Genomic DNA, 27,598 nt, shown 5'->3' with positions numbered 1-27,598 from the left:
TGAACAATCTTACAGATAATTACCTGCTTAGTGTATAAAGAGCTGTCTGACATTGTCTGCTGAGAGGGGAAATTTCAATAGGGCATATGTTGACTCAACTAGAGTAAAAGAAGGGGTAATTACTACACACACATCTTGACCAAATGGCGTACGGTGATTAGGAAACACGAGAGCAGGTATATCTTATATGCGAATCACGCTTTACTATTTGCATATAAATGTGAAAGGGCTTACATAGAGAGAGGATAAGACTTAGGGTACCGTCTCACAGTGGCACTTTTGTCGCTACGACGGTACGATTCGTGACGTTCTAGCGATAGCCATACGATATCGCAGTGTCTGACACGCAGCAGCAATCAGGGACCCCGCTGAGAATCGTACGTCGTAGCAGATCGTTTGGAACTTTCTTTCGTCGCTGGATCTCCCGCTGTCATCGCTGGATCGTTGTGTGTGACAGCGATCCAGCGATGCGTTCGCTTGTAACCAGGGTAAACATCGGGTTACTAAGCGCAGGGCCGCGCTTAGTAACCAGATGTTTACCGTGGTTACCAGCGTAAAAGTAAAAAAAAAACAAACAGTACATACTCACATTCCGGTGTCTGTCCCCCGGCGTTCTGCTTCTCTGCACTGTGAGCGCCGGCCAGCCGGAAAGCGAGCACAGCGGTGACGTCACCGCTGTGCTTTCCGGCTGGCGCAGACACAGTGCAGAGAAGCAGAACGCCGGGGGACAGACACCGGAATGTAAGTATGTACTGTTTTTTTTTTTTTACATTTACGCTGGTAACCACGGTAAATATCGGGTTACTAAGCGCGGCCCTGCGCTTAGTAACCCCATGTTTACCCTGGTTACCCAGGGACTTCGGCATCGTTGGTCGCTGGAGAGCTGACTGTGTGACAGCTCCCCAGCGACCACACAACCACTTACCAACGATCACGGCCAGGTCGTATCGCTGGTCGTGATCGTTGGTAAATCGTTATGTGAGACGGTACCCTTAGTGAGGGAAAAGACTCGTGGAAGTACAATGAGAAGGGCGGAACTTCTGTTAATAAAGAACTGGTACCTGTGGTTCAAGGTACACACTGTATCCGAAAAAGATGTCCTTTTTAATAAAAGATAATGGAGTGGTACTTATCTCCTTTGTGCTTGGTAAGAAAGTCCTGAGCGCACTGTCCCGGCCGGAAACAACTTCTTTGTGACTCAGTAAAAAATACTAAGGATACTACTAACAAAACAGATTTAGTATCCATTCCAGTTATTACTCAATACAACTCCAGTATTAAAGTACTCAAAAAAATTGTTAACAAACATTGGTTTCTCCTAAAAGATGACAAGGTGATCGGAGACAAACTATCGGACCACCCTAGTTTTGTCTTCCGGAAAGCACGTAATCTGAGCACAATTATTGCCCCCACAACACGAAATTTCACGCCACCAGATAAATGCGTAGGACCTTTTAAACAAGTCATCAAAGGTTTCTTTCCCTGCCAGAAGTGTAAAATGTGTAAATCCCTGCATCTGTCAAAACGTAAATTTGTGTCATCTCAGAATAATACCCATATACAGAATTGCAGACTTCATTACGTGCACTACACAGGGAGTGATATATGCGATCGAATGCCCCTGCAATAAATTGTACGTGGGGCGCACAAAACGCCCCCTTTGTAAGAGAATCAACGAGCACCTACACAATATAAAAAACAAGTATGATGAGCACCCCTTGTCCAAGCACTTCGCCACTTCGACATAATTTCAGGTGTTTCACACTTTTTTGTTGAGTATATAATTCCACATGTGATAATTCATAGTTTTGATGCCTTCAGTGTGAATGTACAATTTTCATAGTCATGAAAATACAGAAAAATTCAAATGAGAAGGTGTGTCCAAACTTTTGGTCTGTACTGTATATTTCCTGTCTGGATAGCTCTTGCTTTGCCATGTTTTAGGTTCTCGATTGTTGCACACTATATATGGAAGTCCTGTGTACAATGTCACCAGTGATCACTGTATTACCTTTACACGGACATTATATACAGATCTCCTGTGTATAATGTCATCTGGATCACTGTGTTTCCTGTATGCTAATACTGTATACAGAACTCCTGTGTATAATGTCACTGGTGATCCCTGCATTACCTGTACACTGTACACTATATACAGAGCTCCTGTGTATAATGTCACCGGTAATCACTGTATTACCTGTACATTGTACACTATATACAGAGCTCCTGTGTATAATGTCACTGGTGATCACTGTATTACCTGTACACTGTACACAATATACAGAGCTCCTGTGTATAATGTCACTGGTGGTCACTGTATTACCTGTACACTGACACTATATACAGAGCTCCTGTGTATAATAGCACTGGTGATCACTGTATTACCTGTACAATGTGTTGTGAATTCCGCTCTTGGGCTCCCTCCGGTGGTTGTAAGTAGCACTTTTGTGAATTCTGCTCTTGGGCTCCCTCCTGTGGTTTTGAGTGGTATAGCTGCTTCTTGGATTTAGCATCCGCAGCTGCTTCCACTGATCGTCTTTCTGGCTTGGCTATTTTAGTCTGGCCTTATCCCTCAATCAATGCCAGTTGCCAATTGTTCCTGCTTGGAGTCACTGCTCTTTTGTATTTCCCTGACACTCTGTCCAGTTCAGCAAAGATAAGTCCTTGCTTGTCCTTTTGCAGTCCACTTGTTGTGGACTTTATTGTTCAGCACATTCTATGTTTTGCTCATTTGTCCAGCTTATCAGTATGGATCTATTCAGCTAAGCTGGAAGCTCTGGGCTGCAGATTTTGCCCTCCACACCTTTAGTCAGGTGTGGAGATTTTTGCATATCTCTGCGGTGGACTTTTTCTAGTTTTTATTACTGACCGCACAGTGTTCTTTCATGTACTATCTATCTAGCTAGAAGTGGCCTCCTTTGCTAAATCTTGTTTCGTACTACGTATGTCATTTCCTTCTCCTCTCACAGTCATTATTTGTGGGGGGCTGTCCTATCCTTTGGGGATTTTCTCTGAGGCAAGATAGCTTTCCTATTTCTACCTTTAGGGGTAGCTAGTTCTCTGGCTGTGACGAGGTGTCCAGGGAGTGACAGGAACATCCCACGGCTACTGCTAGTGTTGTGTTAAGATCAGGAACTGCGGTCTGTATAGTTACCACCTGCTCAGAGCTAGTCGCATGTTGCTCCTAAATTACCAGTCCATAATAGTGCAACTGGCCAAAAATGAGTTGAATGCATCTCAAAAGAAGGAAAAGAAAAAGAGTTCTGAGCCATTTTTTTTTTTCTTTAGTCTGTTTTGTCTTTTTCCTTCCTCTTAATCTCTGGGTGGATTTGGGCGCGGACATGGATGTTCAGGGTTTATTTTCTCGTGTGGATCAGCTTACTGCAAGATTTCAGAGTATCCAAGATTATATTGTTCAGACTCCAGCCTTAGAGCCTAGAATTCCTATTCCAGATTTGTTTTAGGGGGATAGATCTAAGTTTTTGAACTTTAAAAATAACTGCAAATTGTTTTTTGCTCTGAAACCCCGTTCCTCTGGTGACCCCACTCAGCAAGTTAAAATAGTTATTTCTCTGCTGCGTGGTGACCCTCAGGACTGGGCATTCTCCCTTGAGTCAGGGGATCCGGCATTGCTTAATGTAGATGCATTTTTTCAATCGCTCGGATTATTGTATGACGAACCTAACTCTGTGGATCATGCGGAAAAAAACTTGTTGGCCCTGTGCCAGGGTCAGGAAGCGGCAGAATTATACTGCCAGAAATTTAGAAAATGGTCTGTGCTCACTAAATGGAATGAGGACGCTCTGGCAGCAATTTTCAGAAAGGGTCTTTCTGAAGCCCTTAAAGATGTTATGGTGGGGTTCCCCACGCCTGTTGGTCTGAGCGAGTCTATGTCTCTAGCCATTCAGATTGATCGGCGCCTGCGCGAGCGCAAAGTGGTGCACCATATGGCAGCATCCTCTGAACAGAGTCCTGAGCCTATGCAATGTGATAGGATTCTGACTAGAGCGGAACAGAGGGGATACAGATGTCAGAATGGGCTGTGTTTTTACTGTGGTGATTCAGCTTATACTATCTCTGATTGCCCTAAGCGTATTAAGAGGGTCGCTAGATCTGTTACCATTAGTACTGTACAGCCTAAGTTTCTCCTGTCTGTGACCCTGATTTGCTCATTGTCATCTTTCTCTGTCATGGCATTTGTGGATTCAGGCGCTGCCCTGAACTTAATGGACTTAGAATTCGCCAGGCGCTGTGGTTTTTCTTTGCAGCCTTTGCAGAGTCCTATTCCCTTGAGGGGTATTGATGCTACACCGTTGGCCAAGAATAAACCTCAGTATTGGACTCAGCTGACTATGTGCGTGGCTCCAGCACATCAGGAAGATTGTCGTTTTCTGGTGTTGCATAATTTACATGATGTTGTTGTACTGGGTTTTCCATGGTTACAAGTACACAATCCAGTGTTGGATTGGAAATCGATGTCTGTGACTAGTTGGGGTTGTCAAGGGGTACATAGTGACGTTCCTTTAATGTCAATTTCCTCTTCCCCCTCTTCTGATGTTCCTGAATTTTTGTCAGATTTCCAGGATGTATTCGATGAACCCAAGTCCAGTTCCCTTCCTCCACATAGGGACTGTGATTGTGCTATTGACTTGATTCCAGGCTCTAAGTTCCCTAAGGGCCGACTTTTCAACCTGTCTGTGCCAGAACATACCGCTATGTGGAGCTATGTTAAGGAGTCCTTGGAGAAGGGGCATATTCGGCCGTCTTCGTCACCATTGGGAGCGGGATTCTTTTTTGTTGCCAAGAAGGATGGCTCCTTGAGACCCTGTATTGATTATCGCCTCCTTAATAAGATCACGGTCAAATTCCAATACCCTTTACCTTTGCTCTCTGATTTGTTTGCTCGGATTAAGGGGGCTAGTTGGTTTACCAAGATTGACCTTCGAGGGGCATATAATCTTGTTCGTATTAAACAGGGTGATGAATGGAAAACTGCATTTAATACGCCCGAAGGCCATTTTGAATACCTGGTGATGCCTTTCGGGCTTTCTAATGCTCCTTCTGTATTTCAGTCCTTCATGCATAATATTTTCCGCAATTATCTTGATAAATTCTTGATTGTGTATTTGGATGATATTTTGATTTTTTCCAATGATTGGGAGTCTCATGTGAAGCAGGTCAGGATGATATTCCAGATCCTTCGTGATAATGCTCTATTTGTGAAGGGGTCTAAGTGCCTATTTGGAGTTCAGAAGGTCTCTTTTTGGGGGTTTATTTTTTCTCCTTCGTCTATAGAAATGGATTTTGTTAAGGTCCAAGCCATTCATGACTGGATTCAACCCACATCTGTGAAGAGCCTTCAGAAATTTTTGGGCTTTGCTAATTTTTATCGCCGTTTCATTGCCAACTTCTCTAGTGTGGTTAAGCCCCTGACCGATTTGACGAAGAAAGGCGCTGATGTGACAAATTGGTCCTCTGAGGCTGTTGAGGCCTTTCAGGAGCTTAAGCGCCGATTTACTTCTGCCCCTGTCTTGCGTCAGCTGGATGTGTCTCTTCCTTTTCAGGTTGAGGTTGACGCTTCTGAGATTAGGGCAGGGGCCGTTTTGTCACAGAGGAATTCTGATGGTTCCTTGATGAAACCATGTGCCTTCTTTTCCCGAAAGTTTTCGCCTGCGGAACGCAATTATGATGTCGGCAATCGGGAGTTGTTGGCCATGAAGTGGGCATTTGAGGAGTGGCGACATTGGCTTGAGGGAGCCAATCACCGCGTTGTGGTCTTGACCGATCATAAGAATTTGATTTACCTCGAGTCGGCCAAGCGGCTGAACCCTAGACAGGCTCGATGGTCCCTGTTTTTCTCCCGTTTCGATTTTGTGGTTTCATATCTTCCGGGATCTAAGAATGTTAAAGCGGATGCCCTCTCTAGGAGTTTTTTGCCTGATTCTCCTGGAGTTCTTGAGCCGGTTGGCATTCTTAGGGAAGGGGTGATTCTTTCTGCCATCTCCCCTGATTTACGGCGGGTGCTTCAGGAATTTCAGGCTGATAAACCTGATCGCTGTCCTGTGGGGAAGCTGTTTGTTCCTGATAGTTGGACAAGTAAGGTAATTTCTGAGGTCCATTGTTTGGTGTTGGCCGGTCATCCTGGGATTTTTGGTACCAGAGATTTGGTGGCTAGGTCCTTTTGGTGGCCTTCCTTGTCGCGGGATGTGCATTCTTTTGTGCAGTCCTGTGGGACTTGTGCCCGGGCTAAGCCTTGCTGTTCCCGTGCTAGTGGGTTGCTTTTGCCTTTGCCTGTCCCTGAGAGGCCCTGGACGCATATTTCCATGGATTTTATTTCGGATCTTCCTGTGTCCCAGAGGATGTCTGTTATCTGGGTGGTTTGTGACCGGTTCTCTAAAATGGTCCATTTGGTACCTTTGCCTAAATTGCCTTCCTCTTCTGATTTGGTTCCATTGTTTTTTCAGCATGTGGTTCGTTTGCATGGCATTCCGGAAATTATTGTGTCTGACAGAGGTTCCCAGTTTGTTTCCAGGTTTTGGCGGGCCTTTTGTGCTAGGATGGGCATTAATTTGTCTTTTTCTTCGGCGTTCCATCCTCAGACAAATGGCCAAACTGAGCGAACTAATCAAACCTTGGCAACCTATTTGAGATGCTTTGTGTCTGCTGATCAGGATGATTGGGTGGCTTTCTTGCCGTTGGCCGAGTTTGCCCTTAATAATCGGGCCAGTTCGGCTACTTTGGTTTCGCCTTTTTTTTGTAATTTTGGTTTCCATCCTCGTTTTTCTTCAGGGCAGGTTGAGCCTTCTGATTGTCCTTGTGTAGATTCTGTGATGGACAGGTTGCAGCAGATTTGGACTCATGTGGTAGACAATTTGACGTTGTCTCAGGAAAAGGCTCGGCGTTTTGCTAACCGCCGTCGGTGTGTTGGTCCTCGGCTTCGTGTGGGGGATTTAGTCTGGTTATCTTCTCGTCATGTTCCTATGAAGGATTCTTCCCCTAAGTTCAAGCCTCGGTTTATTGATCCTTATAAGATTTCTGAGATTATCAATCCAGTGTCTTTTTGTTTGGCCCTTCCAGCCTCTTTTGCCATCCACAATGTTTTCCATAGATCTTTGTTGCGGAGATATGTGGTACCCGTTGTTCCCTCTGTTGATCCTCCTGCCCCAGTGTTGGTTGAGGGGGAGTTGGAATATGTGGTTGAGAAAATTTTGGATTCTCGTTTTTCGAGGCGGAGGCTTCAGTATCTTGTCAAGTGGAAGGGTTATGGCCAGGTGGATAATTCTTGGGTGGTTGCCTCCGATGTTCATGCTGCCGATTTGGTTCGTGCTTTTCATTTGACTCGTCCTGATCGGCCTGGGGGCTCTGGTGAGGGTTCGGTGACCACTCCTCAAGGGTGGGTACTGTTGTGAATTCCGCTCTTGGGCTCCCTCCGGTGGTTGTAAGTAGCACTTTTGTGAATTCTGCTCTTGGGCTCCCTCCTGTGGTTTTGAGTGGTATGGCTGCTTCTTGGATGTAGCATCAGCAGCTGCTTCCACTGATCGTCTTTCTGGCTCGGCTATTTTAGTCTGGCCTTATCCCTCAATCAATGCCAGTTGCCAATTGTTCCTGCTTGGAGTCACTGCTCTTTTGTATTTCCCTGACACTCTGTCCAGTTCAGCAAAGATAAGTCCTTGCTTGTCCTTTTGCAGTCCACTTGTTGTGGACTTTATTGTTCAGCACATTCTATGTGTTGCTCATTTGTCCAGCTTATCAGTATGGATCTATTCAGCTAAGCTGGAAGCTCTGGGCTGCAGATTTTGCCCTCCACACCTTTAGTCAGGTGTGGAGATTTTTGCATATCTCTGCGGTGGACTTTTTCTAGTTTTTATTACTGACCGCACAGTGTTCTTTCCTGTACTATCTATCTAGCTAGAAGTGGCCTCCTTTGCTAAATCTTGTTTCATACTACGTATGTCATTTCTTCTCCTCTCACAGTCATTATTTGTGGGGGGCTGTCCTATCCTTTGAGGATTTTCTCTGAGGCAAGATAGCTTTCCTATTTCTACCTTTAGGGTTAGCTAGTTCTCCGGCTGTGATGAGGTGTCCAGGGAGTGACAGGAACATCCCACGGCTACTGCTAGTGTTGTGTTAAGATCAGGAACTGCGGTCTGTATAGTTACCACCTGCTCAGAGCTAGTCGCATGTCGCTCCTAAATTACCAGTCCATAACAACAATGACACTATACACTGTATACTATATACAGAGCTCCTGTGTATAATGTCACCAGTGATCACTGTATTACCTGCACACTGACACCATATACAGAGCTCTTGAGTATAATGTCATTGATCACTGTATAACCTGTACAATATATACAGCGCTCATGTGTATAATGTCACTAGTGATCACTGTATTACCTATACACTGACACTATATACAGAGCTCCTGTGTATAATGTTACTGATCACTGTATTACCTGTACACTATATACTGAGCTGTGTATAATGTCACCGGTGATCACTGTATTATCTGTACACTGACACTATATACGGAGCTCCTGTGTATAATGTCACCGGTGATCACAGCATTATCTATACACTGAGACTATATACAGAGCTCCTGTGTATAATGTCACCGGTGATCACTGTATTACCTGTACACTGACACTACATACAGAGCTCCTGTGTATAATGTCACCGGTGATCACAGCATTATCTGTACTCTGACACTATATACAGAGCTCCTGTGTATAATGTCACCGGTGATCACAGCATTATCTATACACTGAAACTATATACAGAGCTCCTGTGTATAATGTCATTGGTGATCACTGTATTACCTGTACACTGACACTATATACAGAGCTCCTGTGTATAATGTCACCGGTGATGACTGTATTACCTGTACACAGACACTGCATACTAAGTAAACATCTCCTGTGTATAATGGCACTTATGGTGATATTAGTATTGTGTTTGTTTTTTTTTATTAATGATCAGTATTGTAGTATTCAGTCACTGTGCTGGTAATATGTGGTCTGGACATGATGTGGTGGTACTGGTTCCTTGTATCAGTTATTATAGGTCACTATGTGGTGGTAATATGTGGTCTGGTCATGGTGTAGTGGTATTTGTCCCTTGTATGTGATATTATTGGTCATTTTAAAAATTGTAAAATAAAGTTTTTCCAAGAGAGAGCAGTGGGACTGTGGACAGTTCGAGGGGTAGAGGTGGGGCTGGGGCCAAGCCTGAGTGGAGTCTCAAGGGGGCCCTGAAAAATGTTGCCAGTGTGGGGACCCAAAATTCCTAGTGGCATCCCTGGAGCAGGAACACGACATCTAATATCTCTCACCATCAGTGCTACAGAAGTAACAGACTGCAGAGGGGACAGACTACAGAGGTAACAAAATACAGATGTACCAGACTACAGAGATAACATACTACAGAGGGAACAGACTACAGAGTGAACAGACTAAAGAAGTAACAGACTGCAGAGGGAACAGACTTCTGAGGTAACAGACTGCAGAGGTAACAACACAGAGGTAACAGACTACAGAGGTAACAGAATACAGAGGTAATAATACAGAGGTAACAGACCACAGAAGGAACAGAATACAGAGGTAATAATACAGAGGTAACAGACTACAGAAGGAACAGAATACAGAGGTAACAGAATACAGAGGTAATAATACAGAGGTAACAGAATACAGAGGTAACAGAATACAGAGGTAACAGAATACAGAGGTAACAGAATACAGAGGTAACAGACTGCAGAGGTAACAGAATACAAAGGTAACAGACTGCAGAGGGAACAGGATACAGAGGTAACAGACTGCAGAGGGAACAGGATACAGAGGGAACAGGATACAGAGGGAACAGGATTCAGAGGGAACAGGATTCAGAGGGAACAGGATTCAGAGGTAACAGACTGCAGAGGGAACAGACTACAGAGGGACCAGACTACAGAGGGAACAGATACAGAGGTAACAGGACACAGAGGTAACAAAATACAGAGGGAGCAGACTACAGAGGGAACAGACTGCAGAGATAACAGACTGCAGAGGTAACAGACTACAGAGGTAACAGACTACAGAGGTAAAAGACTGCAGAGATAACAGACTGCAAAGGGAACAGACTACAGAGGTAACAGACTGCAGAGGTAACAGACTACAGAGGTAACAGAATACAGAGGTAATAATACAGAGGTAACAGAATACAGAGATAACAGATTACATAGGTAACAGATTGCAGAGGTAACAAAATACAGAGGGAACAGACTACAGAGTTGTTACTACGGAGATAACGGACTGCAGAGGTAACACAATATAGATGTAACAGACTATAAAGATAACAGGTTACAGCAGTAATAGTCTACAGAGGTAAAATATTGCAGAGGTAACTGACTGGCAAGGGAACTACAGAGATGGGTTAATGGGCAATTATCTGTCACAACTTCTATGTGAACTTAGATACATTCTGCTTCATTCCAGTAATGTCCAGAGCTGCCACCCAGCCCAGACCTTCCATGATTCTTGACACAGTCCCTGATTGTCTCTGTAGGCTTCAAATCCTCTCTGGCAATCGCGAGGTTCCAGCACCGTCTCTTCAGGGGGACGATTCCGCTGCCCCTCATGTCGGCATGAGGTCGTCCTGGACAGACATGGAGTGTACGGGCTACAAAGGAATCTACTGGTGGAAAATATAATAGATATCTACAAGCAAGAGTCTTCCAGGTAAATAAATCACAGGTGAGAGGTCACTACACTGTGTGCAGAATTATTAGGCAAGTTATATTTTGATCACATGATCCTTTTTATACATGTTGTCCTACTCCAAGCTGTTCAGGCTGAGAGCCAACTACCAGATCAGTAAATCCGGTGATGTGCATCTCTGTAATGAGGAGGGGAGTTGTCTAACGATATCAAAACCCTATATAAGGTGTGCGTAATTATTAGGCAACTTCCTTTCCTTTGGCAAAATGGGTCAGAAGAGCGATTTGACGGCTCTGAAAAGTCCACAATTGTGAGATGTCTTGCAGAGGGAGGCAGCAGTTTTGAAATTGCCAAACTTTTGAAGCGTGATCACCGAACAATCAAGCGTTTCATGGCAAATAGCCAACAGGGTCGCAAGAAGCGTGTTGGGCAAAAAAGGCGCAAAATAACTGCCCATGAATTGAGAAGAATCAAGTGTGAAGCTGCCAAGATGCCATTTGCCACCAGTTTTGCCATATTTCAGAGCTGCAACATTACTGGAGTAACACAAAGCACAAGGTGTGTGATACTCAGGGACATGGCCAAGGAAGGAAGGCTGAAAAACGACCACCTGTGAACAAGAAACATAAGATAAAACGTCAGACTGGGCCAAGAAATATCTTCAGACTGACTTTTTAAAGGTTTTATGGACTGGTGAAATGAGAGTGACTGGATGGGCCAGATGGATGGGCCAGAGGCGGATCAGTAAAGGGCAGAGAGCTCCACTCCGACTCAGACGCCAGCAAGGTGGAGGTGGGGGACTGGTATGGGCTGGGATCATCAAAGATGAACTTGTGGGACCTTTTCGTGTTGAGGATGGAGTGAAGCTCAACAACTCCCAGACCTACTGCCAGTTTCTGGAAGACAACTTCTTCAAGCAGTGGTACAGGAAGAAGTCAGTATCGTTCAAGAAAAACATGATTTTCATGGAGGACAATGCTCCATCACATGCCTCCAACTACTCCACAGCGTAGCTGGCCAGTAAAGGTCTCAAAGAAGAAAAATAATGACATGGCCCCCTTGTTCACCTGATCTGAACCCCATAGAGAACCTGTGGTCCCTCATAAAATGTGAGATCTACAGGGAGGGTAAACAGTCCACCTCTCGGAACAGTGTCTGGAGGCTGTGGAGGCTGCTGCACGCAATGTTGGTCGTAAACAGATCAAGCATCTGACAATCTATGGATGGATGGATTTTTTTTTTTTGCATGTCAGAAATGTTTCTTTCTAAATTTTGTGCAGTTATATTGGTTTACCTGGTGAAAATAAACAAGTGAGATGGGAATATATTTTTTTGTTACTAAGTTGCCTAAAAATTCTGCACAATAATAGTTACCTGCACAAACAGATATCCTCCTAAGATAGCCAAATCTAAAAAAACCCACTCCAACTTCCAAAAATATTAAAGGGCCACTGTCCCTCCAGCCGTTATAAACTAAAAGAGCCACCTTGTGCATCAGTAATGCTGCAGTCTAACAAGGTGGCTCTTTTAGTTTTTGTTTCTGTTATACCCACAATAAATGTATTTATAGTTTAGCTGAAATACCTCTCTTTGTACCTGGAGGGGGGTCTGAAGCCTCCTCTTAGAAGCGCCCAACTGCCGTCAGTCATCGCTTGGGTTGATTTTTGCCGCCCCCTCAGCGCTGTTATTGTGTGAAATCCTGCGCCTGCGCTCTGGTCTTCTGCCTTGCGCAGGCGCATAGATCATTTGCTGTCCTAGCGCTGGTGCCGGGTGCCTGACTGCGCCTGTGCGGGCAGTGCGGCCAGCCTGTCCCCCGCCTTCCAGCGTTGTTCTTTGCGGCTGTTCCAAACGCCGGCAAGGAAACCTGTATATTCCGGCAACGCTGGAAGGCGGGGGACCGGGGGAGCGTCTGACAAGCGCAGTGCGCATGCCCAGGAATCCCAGCCCCGCACTGTGCATAATGCATAACACAGTGCGGGGCGGGGATTCAGCAACAGGCTGGCCACGCCGCCGCACTGCCCGCACAGTCGCAGAACGGAACCCGGCACCTGCACTAGGACGGCAAATGATCTATGCGCCTGCGCAAGGCAGAAGACCAGAGCGCAGGCGCAGGATTTCACACAATAACAGTGCTGAGGGGGCGGCAAAAATCAACCCAAGCGATGACTGACGGCGGTTGGGCGCTTCTAAGAGGAGGCTTCAGACCCGCCTCCAGGTACAAAGAGAGGTATTTCAGCTAAACTATAAATACATTTATTGTGGGAATAACAGAAACAAAAACTAAATGAGCCACCTTGTTAGACTGCAGCATTACTGATGCACAAGGTGGCTCTTTTAGTTTATAACGGCTGGAGGGGGTGACAGTGGCCCTTTAAGCTGATATGTTGTTGATCAATAATAAAAATAATCCTCTAAAATACAACTTGCCTAATAATTCTGCACACAGTGTATAGTAATCAGTACTACACCCAGACCACCAGGACATAAAGCAGTGATATCACTGTATATACATCACTGGTGAGAGGACACTATAGTGATCACTCAGTACTACACCCAGACCACCAGGATATACACTCTGTGTAGTTTTCCTGTAGAGTAGACCCCCATATTTCTGTGTTGGCCCCCGATCCTCATCTCTATCATTGTTTTTCAGGCCTCTCAACACCAAATCAGAGCAGCACCTAATGTGTGAGGAGCACGAGGATGAGAAGATTAACATCTACTGCCTGACGTGTGAGACCCCAACCTGCTCCATGTGCAAGGTGTTTGGAGCCCACAAGGACTGTGAGGTGGCCCCACTGTCCAGCATCTACAAAAGACAGAAGGTACCATCATCCCATCTCTAGTAACTGGGGCGGTGGAGAATGCACGGGGTTAGCTGGCTTTCTGTCACCTTCTCCGGCCCTGCACCTGCTCGGAGACCAGTGATCAGACACATCGGTCATGTGCTGCCTCTTTGAACAGCCTGGTTATTCTCGACATTAGCGCCTTGTGTCACATGAGCCATTAAACATTCAGTAGATTATTTAGGTGGACTTTTCCTCTTGCCCCCTTAAACGTGTTTGTTAAAAATGAATGAGAGTGCCTCAGCCCCAGTGACATCCGTGTATCCACAGAGCGACCTCAGTGATGGCATCGCCATGCTGGTGGCTGGTAATGACCGCATCCAGGCCATCATCTCACAGATGGAAGAAATCTGCAAGAGCATTGAGGTAAGTTGTGTGATTGCTTCGTGGCCTACATAAGTGTTTACACCCTCCCTGCTCGGGTGTCTCCTGTACCTTTTATGTTCCAGTCTGGGGTCACCTATGCTATATATAGTAGACATATTATGGGGGGCGCACACATGAATATAGAGGGTCCGAGAGCTGCAATAAATGGCAAGGAATTGTCTGTCAGTCTTATCTGCAGAAGGTGCAAATACATGATTGTTATGGTCCAGAAAAATCACAGTGACTCATGCTTCATCCCTTCTCTCACGTGATACTGTCACTGCTGTATCTAAGCTTCTCACACGTGATACTGTCACTGCTGTATCTAAGCCTATCACACGTAATACTGTCACTGCTGTATCTAAGCTTCCCACACATGATACTGTCACTACTGTATCTAATCCTCTCACACGTGATGATCTAAGTGTCTCACAGGCCATTATAGCCCAGTCTCCGCACTCCCACTAGGCTCCTTCCTGTCCATAATCTTTGGTCTCTTGGTGACAGGACAGCAGCCGCAGGCAGAAGCAGCACCTCAGCCAGCGCTTTGACTCCTTGTATAACATCTTGGAGGAGAGGAAAAAGGAGCTCCTACAGATGATCACCCGCGAGCAGGAGGAGAAGCTGCAGTATGTCAGGGGACTCATCCGCCAACATGGAGACCACTTAGAGGTCACTTCCAAACTAGTAGAGACGTCCATACAGTCTATGGATGAACCACAGATGGCACAGTTTCTGCAGGTGAGACACTGATGGAGAAGAAATAGCATAACATGACTTGGTCAGTGACCAATTCCAGTCTCTGCATGAGTACACCATTCACTGGGATCTCACATCTCCTCTCTCCTCTTACAGCAGGCAAAGGAGCTGATCAAGAAGTAAGTATGATCTCAAGAAATGCGAGATACCACAGAGGCAATGTTCTGTCCTATCTGCCATATCCCATGATGTTAGATGGAGATGTAACACATTTGGATGGAGATGTAACATGATGTCTGCCATGTCCCAGGCATGGAGATGTAACACTATGTCTGTCTTGACCCATCTTGTCCTGTGATGTTGGGTGGAAATGTAACACAATGTCTACTACGTCTCGTAATGTTGGGTGGATATATAACATGGTGTTTTCCATGTCTAATGATGTTTAGTGCAGATGTAATATGATGTCTACCATGTCCAGTGATCTTCTGTGGAGATGTAACACGATGTCTACTATGTCCCATAATGTTAGGTGGAGAAGTAACACTCTGTCTACTACGCCCCATGATGTTGGGTGGAGATGTAACATGATATCTACTACTTCCCATGATGTTGGGTGTAGTTGTAACACGATGTCTACTCCATCCCGTGATGTTGGGTGGTGATGTAATACAATGTCTACTACATCCCGTGAACTTGGGTGGAGATGTAACACGATGTCTACTACGTCCCATGATGTTTAATAGAGATGTAACACAATGTCTATCATGTCCCGTGATGTTGAGTGGAGAGATTTTACACAATGTCTACTACGTCCCGTGATGTTGGGTGTTATGGTCTGGTGATTAAGGAGCGACATGCGACTAGCTCTGAGCAGGTGGTAACTATACCGACCGCAGTTCCTAATCTTAACACAGACACTAGCAGTAGCCGTGGGATTTTCCTGTCACTCCCTGGACACCTCGTCACAGCCGGAGAACTAGCTACCCCTAAAGGTAGAAACAGGAAAGCTATCTTGCCTCAGAGAAAATCCCCAAAGGATAGGACAGCCCCCCACAAATAATGACTGTGAGAGGAGAAGGAAATGACATACGTAGTATGAAACAAGATTTAGCAAAGGAGGCCACTACTAGCTAGACAGAATTAGTACAGAACAGAAAACTGTGCGGTCAGTAATAAAAACTAGAAAAAGTCCACCGCAGAGAAATGCAAAAATCTCCACACCTGACTAAAGGTGTGGAGGGCAAACTCTGCTGCCCAGAGCTTCCAGCTTAGCTAAATAGATCCATACTGATAAGCTGGACAAATGAGCAAAACATAGAAAATGCCAAACAACAAAGTCCACAACAAGTGAACTGCAAAAAGACAAGCAAGGACTTAGCTTTGCTGAAATGGTCAGAGTGGCAGGGAAATCCTCAGAGAGCCATGACTCCAAGCTCAACAATTGACAACTGGCATTGAATGAGAGAACAGGCCAGACTAATATAGCCGAGCCAGAAAGACGATCAGTGAAAACAGCTGCTGATGCTAAATCCAAGAAGCAGCCATACCACTCAAAACCACAGGAGGGAGCCCAAGAGCAGAATTCACAAAAATGCTACTTATAATCACTGGAGGGAGCCCAAGAGCGGAATTCACAACAGTTGGGTGGAGATGTAACACGATGTTTACTACATCCCGTGATAGTGGGTGGAGAGGTAGCATGATGTCTACTACGTCCCGTGATGTTGGGTGGAGACAGGGCCGGACTGGGACTAAAATTCAGCCCTGGCATTTGAAGTTACACAGGCCCACTTGTCGCATGGTGAATATATATTTGTGCGCTGCCAATCGCAGTATGCTGCTATTGTTCTCTCATGCCGATTCAGCATGAGAAAATAATCGCTGAACTGCTCTGCCCCATAGAATAACACTGGGCCAAGTGCTATACGATAAAATATCACATAGTACTATGCCCCAAACAAACTGCACTTTATTCACACTCCGCAGATCCAGTGTCTACAGTTCTGATGTCACGTCATTAATGCTGCAGCCAATCAGGGAGCTCAGCAGCTAATCCTTTGTAGCACTACCGACGTGATGTCAGAGATGCAGACAATAAGAGACGCCAGCGCAGCAGAAGTTTGTATTCTTTTACAATAAACTGTAGAGGGGTAAGACTTCAATTGTATATATGTATGTGCAATATAATATATATGCATTATATATATATATATATATATATATATATATATATATATATATATATATATATATATAAAATTTGTTTTTTAAGCTGACTGTGAAGTATAAATGACAAGTTAACTTAATTCTGGTGTTTCATACGATTACAAAGATATCAAAATAAATTTTATATTTTTCTTTACATTTTTCGTTTCTACAAAAAAGAAATGAAAAAAAAAATCATTGACCACTAACTGTAACTTTTCTGTTTAGAGTTGCTATTGTTATACAGTTGGGTTAAAGGGTTTCTCCAGCTCTGTTTATTTCCACATTGGGAACTGATTGGTGCTGATATCCTGTGTGAAACCATACCCACAAGACACGGCCATGATGGCTGCCATTCATGCATCTGTCCTGTCAGGTATCTGTAGAATGTCTTCAATGCTGCTCACCTCCCAATACAGAAGTAAGCAGCGCTGAACAAACACTTCAGGGTATGTTCCCATCGTCAGTAAACGTATACCTGCAGCGTCCAACCCACAGCGTCCAGATGTTACAGCATAGTGGATGGGATTTCAATAAATCCCATGTCCACTATGTGTGCACCGGCGCCTGCGCCTTCCCTGCGGAGATGGACATGTGGCGCGTCTCTCCAGACCGCAGCATGTTAATTTCTCTTGCCAAGACGTGAGTCTCCACAAGATAAATATCACCCATACCATGTATTGGACGTGGTGATTCCGCACAGTTCAGTGAACACATGCGGATTCACCTGCGCTCAGAAGCCGGCAGCGTTTTGGACACCGCGGACATGCACTGCGTCCAAAGCGCTGCCTAATACTGAATGTTTACACATACACTTAAAGTGAACCTGACCGTTGATATCTGCTGTGTGACCCATGGGCAGCATGTGTCCGGCACTGGCTGTACGATCTGTCAGGTATGTTTGTCTCTGAAATGCTGCGGCATCAGAGAGAAAAACATGTCTGACTTCTCCCCTCCGGCTGCCAATGACTGGTGTGTCTCTGTACTCGCACACAGGAAGAAACTTGTCCCTCAGTGGGAGCGGATGGGGAGAAGCCACCAGGGACCCGCCTGTCTGACTAGTCACCAGTGTGGCCTTGGTCCTTGGTGGCTTTTACAGTATGTTTTTCCCTGTAACGCAGCAGCATTTCAGAGTCAAACATACCTTTCTGGACTCATACAGCCAATGTCTGACACGTGCGGCCTGTGGAACCAGCAGCATACATAAGCCATCAGATTCCCTTTAAGATTCCATAGGTGCTATCGCATTGTTGTGCTTTCCAACATATCTGTTTTATATCATCCCTCTGCATTTTTGTGCAGGCGCAGTTTGTGGCCTTGCGGCCATGAGCTGCGTCTGCGCAAGTGCCATACACGTCGAGCATGCGTAGTAACGACACAGTGGGAATAGCAGAGATGTATATGTCACTTGCACAGGCGGCAGCACAGCACTGAGACAGTCTCTTCAGCACAGCATCCTCTCGTGGGATCTCGCTGGGCCCTCGTCCACCATATTTTGCCCTGCTAGTATTTTGGTTTTGTCTCCTGCCCGGAAGCAGAGGAGTCATAGACAGAACTGCAGCTAGAGGAGGGACTGTTACGTTCCAGGAGCTGTGACATCAGAGGCGCTTGGTTCCGCTGGCGGAGCACGGGACATTCTGGACTGATTTTGAGGACTTTGCAGTGTGACTGAGTGGGGGAGGTGGCGGTGAGATTGCCAGGTCGGGGCAGCAGAGGCGATGCTTGTACCCCTCCCCCCGCTAGGCCGAGGTGGCTTCACTAGGAGGCTGACGAGAGGTGTCGCAGGCTCCGTATCCGAGCTGGCGGCGGAGAAGGCTGTGAGGTGAGTGGGACTGCAGTGTAGGGTGTTGGGCCCAGGCCAGAGTGACACTGCTGCGCTGCCTTATGAGATTTGGGGACAGCGGCCAGAAGTCCTAACTGGCGATTATTATATTAGATGGTTGACTATTATCCTTAACCTTTTGAGGAGAACTATAACTCCCAGCATGTACAGAAGCTCCTATGGCATGCTGGGAGTTATAGTTCACCACAGGAGTGGTGATTTCCTTTTGAGTTTAGGTACGTTTCTACGGTCAGTAAACGCTGTGTACAGCCGCAGTGTCCAATCCGCAGCGTCCAGATGTTACACCATAGTGGAGGGGATTTTATGAAATCCCGTCTCCACTATGTGTACAAAGACGCCTCCAGCTTCCCTGTGTAAACGGACATGCGGGGCTTCTTTCCAGACCGCAGCATATCTATTTATCTTGCGGAGACGCTCAGTCTCTGCAAGATAAATAGCACAGTCCAATGTATAGGATGCGGTGATTCCGCACGGTTCTATGAACACATGCGGAATCACCGCACGTACAGAAGCTGGCAGCGCTTAAGATGGAGCTGCGTCCAAAGCGCTGCTAATACCGACTGTGGAAACATAGCCTTAGGGTATGTGCACACGATGCGGAATCTGCTGTGGATTTTTCCGCTGTGGAATTGGAAAATCCGCAGTGCTAAACCGCTGCAGTTTTCACTGCGGATTTTCCTGCGGTTTCTTCTGCGGATTCCTCTGCGGGTTTTCAACTGCACTTTCCTATTGGTGCAGGTTGAAAACCGCTGCGGAATCTGCAGAAAGAAGTGACATGCTCCTTCTTTTTTTCCGCAGCGATTCCGCACGGCTTTTTCCGCATCATGGGCACTGCGATTTTGGTTTTCCATACGGTAACATTGTACTGTACACCGCATGGAAAACTGCTGCGGATCCGCAGCAAAAACCTCAGCGTGTGCACGAAGCCTTAGTGGTGTGAGAGCAGAGTGGACACAGCTTTTTTTTCTTCTTAATTCTATTAATGCTTGCCTTTCAAACAGCTTCTTTTCTCCTTGGTAAAACTCCGGGGCTTTCTGTGCTTCTGCTCAGGACACTCGTTTATCAGCAGCTCCTACATCTTTTCTGTCCCAGGTCCCTGCCACCGCGCTGGACAGGAGGAAGTGGGCGGTCTGATGTCCTGATAGCAAACAGCAGTAAGTGCAGGTGGCAGAGTCGGAGCAGCAGAGAAGAGCAGAGCGCGCACCCCCACCTGTCTCAGTTACCTCACTGCACACCACAGCTGGGGATCAGGACATCAGAGGGCAGCCGCCAACTTCATCCTGCGTGGCGGCAGTGATTTTAATAGAGCAGCTCGATCGCTTCTCACTGCAGGAGCTGACAGTATGAAGGGAGGCAAAAGATCGAGCGGCCCACTACAGGGACCGGCCGTTCTGGCATTTGCCAGAACTGCCCGATGGCCAGTCCGGCCCTGGGTGGAGATGTAAAATGATGTCTACTACGTCCCGTGATGTTGAGTGGAGAGGTAACACGATGTTTACTACATCCCGTGATAGTGGGTGGAGAGGTAGCATGATGTCTACTACGTCCCGTGATGTTGGGTGGATATGTAACACGATGTCTACTACGTCCCGTGATAGTGGGTTGAGAGGTAGCATGATGTCTACTACGTCCCGTGATGTTGGGTGGAGAGGTAACACGATGTCTACTACATCCCGTGATAGTGGGTGGAGAGGTAGCATGATGTCTACTACGTCCCGTGATAGTGGGTGGAGAGGTAGCACGATGTCTACTACGTCCCGTGATAGTGGGTTGAGAGGTAGCATGATGTCTACTACGTCCCGTGATGTTGGGTGGAGAGGTAACACGATGTCTACTACATCCCGTGATAGTGGGTGGAGAGGTAGCATGATGTCTACTACGTCCCGTGATGTTGGGTGGAGAGGTAACACGATGTCTACTACGTCCTGTGATGTTGGGTGGAGAGGTAACACGATGTTTACTACATCCCGTGATAGTGGGTGGAGAGGTAGCATGATGTCTACTATGTCCCGTGATGTTGGGTGGAGATGTGACACGATGTCTACTACGTCCCATGATGTTGGGTGGAGATGTAACACGATGTCTACTACAGTACATCCCGTGATAGTGGGTGGAGAGGTAGCATGATGTCTACTACGTCCCGTGATGTTGGGTGGAGATGTAACATGATGACTACTACGTCCCGTGATGTTGGGTGGAGATGTAACACGATGTCTACTACATCCCTTGATAGTGGGTGGAGAGGTAGCATGATGTCTACTACGTCCCGTGATGTTGGGTGGAGATGTAACATGATGTCTACTACGTCCTGTGATGTTGGGTGGAGATGTAACACGATGTCTACTACATCCCTTGATTGTGGGTGGCGAGGTAGCATTATGTCTACTACGTCCCGTGATGTTGGGTGGAGATGTAACACGATGTTTACCATGTCCTGTGATGATGGGTGTAGATGTAACATGATGCCTTAATTGTCTCATGATGTTATCTGACTTCATCCTTCCATATTATGTCTCACCCTTTCTGCTACAACCTTTGGCATAATGGATTCCTAGAAGGTAACATGGCTTGATTAGTTCGGAGCAAATCCCAGAAATGACACAGAGCCATTTTTAATAGTCCCTTGTTCAGCTCAAAATGGCCTCCTACACATGGAAGGAAATGCTGTAATTACAGGCAAAGCGGAAAATGATGAACTGCCTTGTAATTTACATTTATCATAATGTAAAAATGCAGAATTCCTCAGATATCCTGGCTGGATCGTCACCATCACCCGGAGACGTGTGAATGTCTTAATTTATTCTATTAAGTCCTCTACCTTTTTCTCCACACTTTATATTTCATACTATTGCACACAATGCATGTCTTTCACACCACAGGGCTTCAAAATGACTACAATTGTCGTGAAGCCATGTGTGGTGGCTGACCACTTCTCTGCTGTGCAACACACTACTACCCTGCTTCCACCAAATGCAAACACAGCCTGATAGAGCAATGATAGACCATAAGGAGATGTTGGATTTGGCTAATCGAAAGCCGTCGTGGCCTCAGCAAGAATTTACTTATTAAAAATAATGCTAAAGATTGTAAAAGCCCATGATGTCATCAAATATGGAGTGCAGCAGTGGTTGACTGCTCATGGTCAGCTGTGTGCTACATCAGTTTTTTCCACGTTTTGATCTTGTGAAAATGTCACCATTTAATACATTTCCTTCCCTGTGTGTGAGGGCACATGAAGTACAATGTGCGTCGAGGAGTCATTGCTTGGGGACGTTTCTAGGATTTGTGACTTTGCTATAAAATATAAAATCCTTGACCACATATATCCGGTCATGCACTGTTTTTTTGTGTATCCGTGGAGTAAATAATTTTGCTGGTTGTGTGTTGTAACTTCTCTGTCATGTCTTATGTTCAGCCATGTCCCGTTACGTCTTGTCACGCTCAGCCGTGTCCCGTCACATCTAGTCACGCTCAGCCATGTCCCATCATATCTTGTCACGCTCAGCCATGTCCCATCACGTCTTGTCACGCTCAGCCATGTCCCGTCACATCTTTTCACGCTCAGCCGTGTCCTGTCACATCTTGTCACGCTCAGCAGTGTCCCGTCACATCTTGTCACGCTTAGCCGGATCTCATTACTTCTAGTCATGTTCAGCCGTGTCCCATCACATCTAGTCACGTTCAGCCATGTCCCATCATGTCTTGTCACGCTCAGCCATGTCCTGTCACATCTTGTCACGCTCAGCAGTGTCCCGTCACATCTTGTCACGCTCAGCCGGATCTCATCACTTCTAGTCACGTTTAGCAGTGTCCCGTCACATCTTATCACGCTAAGCCAGATCTCATCACGTCTATTCATGTTCAGCCGTGTCCCGTCACATCTAGTCACGTTCAGCCATGTCCCGTTACGTCTTGTCACGCTCAGCCGTGTCCCGTCACATCTAGTCACGCTCAGCCATGTCCCATCATATCTTGTCACGCTCAGCCATGTCCTGTCACATCTTGTCACGCTCAGCAGTGTCCCGTCACATCTTGTCACGCTCAGCCGGATCTCATCACTTCTAGTCACGTTTAGCAGTGTCCCGTCACATCTTATCACGCTAAGCCAGATCTCATCACGTCTATTCATGTTCAGCCGTGTCCCGTCACATCTAGTCACGTTCAGCCATGTCCCATCATGTCTTGTCACGCTCAGCCATGTCCCATCACATCTTGTCACGCTCAGCCATGTCCCGTCACATCTTGTCATGCTCAGCCGTGTTCTGTCACGTCTTGTCACACTCAGCCGGATCTCATCACTTCTAGTCACACTCAGCCATGTCCCATCATGTCTTGTCACGCTCAGCCATGTCCCATCACATCTTGTCACGCTCAGCAGTGTCCCGTCACATCTTGTTACGCTCAGCCGGATCTTATCACTTCTAGTCACGCTCAGCCATGTCCCATCATGTCTTGTCATGCTCAGCCGTGTCCCATCACATCTTGTCACGCTCAGCCATGTCCCGTCACATCTTGTCACGCTCAGCCGTGTTCTGTCACGTCCTGTCACGCTCAGCAGTGTCCCATCAAATCTTGTCACGCTCAGCCGGATCTCATCACTTCTAGCCACGCACAGCCGGGTTCTGTCACATCTTGTCATGCTCAGCTGTGTCCCGTCACACCTTGTCACACTCAGCAGTGTCCCATCACATCTTGTCACGCTCAGCCGGATCTCATCACGTCTAGTCACATTCAGCCGTGTCCCGTTACGTCTAGTCACGCTCAGCCGTGTCCCATCATATCTTGTCACGCTCAGCCATGTCCCATCATATCTTGTCACGCTCAGCCATGTCCCATCATGTCTTGTCACGCTCAGCCATGTCCCGTCACAACTTGTCATGCTCAGCCGTGTCCTGTCACATCTTGTCACGCTCACCAGTGTCCTATCACATCTTGTCACGCTCAGCCGGATCTCATCACTTCTAATCATGCTCAATCGTGTCCTGTCACATCTTGTCACGCTGAGCAGTGTCCCGTCACATCTTGTCACGCTCAGCCGGATCTCATCACTTCTAGTCACGCTCAGCGGTGTTCTGTCACTTCTTGTCACGCTCAGCAGGGTCCCGTCACATTTAGTCATGTTCAGCCGTGTTCTGTCACATCTTGTCACGCTCAGCCGGATCTCATCACTTCAAGTCACGCTCAGCAGTGTCCCGTCACATCTTATCACGCTAAGCCAGATCTCATCACGTCTAGTCATGTTCAGCCGTGTCCTGTCATGGCTAGTCCCGCTGAGACGTGTCCCATCATGTCTTGTCATGCTTAGCCTTGTCCTGTCACATCTTGTCATGCTCAGCCGTGTCCCGTCATGTCTTGTCACGCTCAGACGTGTCCCGTCACGTCTAGTCACATACTTCTACAATTTCACTCCTCTTCTATTTCTTGTCTTGTCCCTGCATGTTCTTCCACATCTTCTCATTCATTTCTGGTTATGCCTTACTAGACCTGCCATCTGCTTTCCTGACCCCTCGTATCTGCCCATGTCTTGTCACGTATTGTCAATCAATGGTCGTCATGTTCGGTCTCACGTTGTAGCATGTTTTGTCATGTTAGATCTTGTTGTGTCTGATTATGTCTAAGATTATCACATCTCACTATGTATTGCTTTCAGAGCAGGCAAAACAAAGTAAACAGTTCCAGCAAAGTCACTTTAGAAACAGTCCAGGACATACAGTCTCGATAGTATCCAGTGTACCGGCTCAGTCTGGAGACATCACACAAGAAGACTTATTACCTTCACACACAGATCATGTGTCAAACAAACAATTCCATTTTATCAAGTGAACAATATTCAGTGGTGGAGAATGTGGGCAGCCAGACCCGCACATCTCTCAGGCTGCCCGTAAAGCTGACCCAGATACATAGTTACATACAGAGTTATATAGGTTTAAAAAAGACCTTGGTCCATCAAGTTCAACCTTCCTCGACCAATTGTTCATTTTGTCAGTAATTGAAATATAACCCGTAATGTTCTGTGTCTGGAGGAAATCATCCGGCCCTTGTATAAGAGCTGTTATAGTGTCGGCCATTACTACCTCTTGTGGTCGGCGTTCAACAGTCTGACTGCTCTGACTGTAAAGAACCCTTTCCTATTTAGCTGCCGGAATCAAATTTCTTCCACTCGTAATCAGTGCCCCCTGGTCCTCTGTATGGTCTTTGGAAGGAATTAGTCCTGTGCCGTCCTCTGTACTGACCACACATGTATTTATGCATGTAATTGAGATTTCCTCTGATGTGTATTTTTTCTAAGCTAAACAAGCCCATCTTTTCCAACCTGTCATCATATGAGAGACCTCCATCCCGTGTAATAATCTAGTTTCCGCCTTTGAACTGGCTCTAGCTTCTGAATATCTTTTTTTTAAATGTGGAGTCCAAAACTGGATCCCATATTGTAGATGTGGCCTCACCAGTGATTTATGAAGTGGTAATAATACGCTGTGATCACAGGATTTTATCTCTCTTTTTATACATCCTAAAAACTTGTTTGCTTTTGCGACTTCAAAATAAGCCTCTTAGTACTAAGAGTATCACTCCAGGTTTACATCACAGAAGACAGCCACCTCCCTGATACATACCTCCCATTAACTATGTGTCCAGTAGCCGCCTTACAGTCTCCATAACAGTAATGCTTCTTAAGTGTCCACCCAAAATGTAATAATGTCCACTGAGTCCCCAATGTACAGCTCCTGTATACACAGTTTGGTGGAGCCACATCTCTACTATGCACAGTATGATGGGCCCACAACTCCTCTATACACATTATGATGGGCCCACAGATCCACTATATACTATATACATGTAAAATTCGAAAAATTGGAGCCAAAACTACTGTCTTAAATAAAATACAAAATTACATTTATTAAATGTCAGTACACATATTAGAGTAAAAATTAAAAACATGCAATTAGACACACATAGCCATCACATGGGTTTCAGCACCTTGAAGAAGCCTACGCAAAACGCGCATAGGGGCTGGCAGTCCGCTTCCACTGAGACCACTATGGGTGAGGATCAATCTTTGGCTAATCCCTTTGACTAGTTGCTCTTAAAGAAATATATGCACCTTATTACTTGACTTATTGGCCTTAAGAACTTGACTCCTCAGGTCGGATTTTATTTAATCAGTGTGGATTCTGGACTTTTTACTTGTGTCCTTCCTGCTTTTGACACCCATGTGATGGCTATGTGTGTCTAATTGTACGTTTGTAATTTTTACTCTATTATGTGCACTGACATGTAATAAATGTAATTTTGTATTTTCTTTAAGACAGTAGTTTTGGCTCCAATTTTTCAAATTTTACATGTGTTTGGGAGTTCTTTCTGTCAATAGTTCCACATTTTGTGTTGTACTTTTTTGCTCTGATCTATATATTTACATATATACTATATTCAGTATGATGGGCCCACAGCTCTGCTATATGCAGGATGGTGGGCCAAAAGCTCCACTATGTACAGTATGATGGGCCCACAGCTCCACTATACACAGTATGATGTCCCCACAGCTCCACTGTATATAGTATGATGAGCCCACAGCTTTACTGTACACAGTATGATGGACCTACAACTACTCTATACATGATATGATGGACACACAGCTCCCCTATACACAGTATGATGAGCCCACAACTCTGCTATACACAGTATGATGAGCCCACAGCTCCCTTATACAGAGTATGATTGTCATGCCGGCCACTCAATCGCCTTCTAAGCATCGCCAGATTCTCTGTGTGTTTCGCTCTGCTCCACCCAGTACCAGACCATCGCTCTGAGCTGCCTTGTGCTACACTTCCAGCTCTGCTGTTTGTGATTCATAGGGGGACGTGGCCAAATTCTGCAGGAATATGTATCCATTCTGTCCTGCACAGATCTGCTTACCCCGCCTATCACCTGCCAGCGGGTGATATATCAGTAGACTCCACCTTCCATTCCTCGCCTGAACTTAGGTTCTTAGTAACTCAGTCTCTGCTTCCCTGTATTGGCTTATTCCTGTTTTATCTCACATGTTATCGACCTGGCTTGCCTTCTCATTTATCCTGATCTCTCCGCTCCTGATGTTGGCTGCAAATTCTGAACCTATGCAGCCTGCTCTGACCTCGTACTGTCTGACTATGCTTCTGTCTCGCCCATCTGTACCCCATACCCAATTTTCTGACCCTCCTGTTAGCTGCTGCAGTCCCGGGGACTGTCCTGGAGTGGTACCTGGTGTCTACTGGCGGCCAAGCCTATCCTCACCATCAGAGGCTCTAGTGCATACCCGGTCACGCACCTCCAGGGTAAACTCGGTCTGCGCTGCAGTGGGTCCACACACAACAGCATTACAGCAAGTTCAGGCATGGACAACACTGACAAATTGGGACCCAATGACGTCAAGTCTAGTGTACAGGTACTCTACGAGGAGGTCCACTCTCAGTGTGAGCATCAGGACCAGCTGATGCAGGCCATTAATGTAGCAGCAACCCAGCTGCAGGATTTTTCCACTGCAATGTCCTCCTTGTCTCCCGCTTCTACTATATATGGCCAACCCTCCTTTGGACAGTCAGCATCTCCAAAGGCACCTCCTAATACTCCAGATTCTGGTGGAACTGCCAAGCTTCAGCTTCCATATCTGTCCTGCTACGATAGACACCCAAAGGAGATCTGTAGCTTGATTAGTCAGTGTCAGATCCACTTCACATTCCACGCTTGCCTCTTTCCTTTGAACCAGATCAAGATAGCATTTATGGTCTCTCTACTACCTGGACAATCCCTGGCCTTGTCAAACCCCATTTGCTAGTGTGGTGGTCCAGAGACCCGCGATGTTGGAAGGTTTCTGGAGATGCGCTGTGCGGTGTTCGAGGTCCAGACCGTACCTCTTAAACTGCTTTGTTCATTTTGTCCCTAAGGCAGAACATGGAGACCCTGGTCCA

The 27,598-nt window shown here is 46.1% G+C and overlaps 2 protein-coding genes across 2 annotated transcripts in view; one reads left to right on the top strand and one right to left on the bottom strand.

The window, feature by feature from the left end:
* Nucleotides 1-27,598, top strand: part of TRIM54 (tripartite motif containing 54) — a 113,282-nt gene that overhangs the window by 42,787 nt on the left and 42,897 nt on the right. Inside the window, exons 3-7 of the mRNA XM_077291955.1 lie at nt 10,540-10,712; nt 13,345-13,516; nt 13,808-13,903; nt 14,411-14,644; nt 14,759-14,781. Of these exons, the coding sequence (XP_077148070.1) occupies nt 10,540-10,712; nt 13,345-13,516; nt 13,808-13,903; nt 14,411-14,644; nt 14,759-14,781 (698 nt within the window). The remainder of the gene's footprint in view (nt 1-10,539; nt 10,713-13,344; nt 13,517-13,807; nt 13,904-14,410; nt 14,645-14,758; nt 14,782-27,598) is intronic.
* Nucleotides 1-27,598, bottom strand: part of LOC143808847 (uncharacterized) — a 42,939-nt gene that overhangs the window by 4,610 nt on the left and 10,731 nt on the right. The window lies entirely within an intron of this gene.

This window comes from Ranitomeya variabilis, chromosome 2, assembly GCF_051348905.1.
Source record: "Ranitomeya variabilis isolate aRanVar5 chromosome 2, aRanVar5.hap1, whole genome shotgun sequence".
Classification (NCBI taxonomy): Eukaryota; Metazoa; Chordata; class Amphibia; order Anura; family Dendrobatidae; genus Ranitomeya; species Ranitomeya variabilis.
This window is presented reverse-complemented; position numbering and strand designations above follow the sequence as displayed.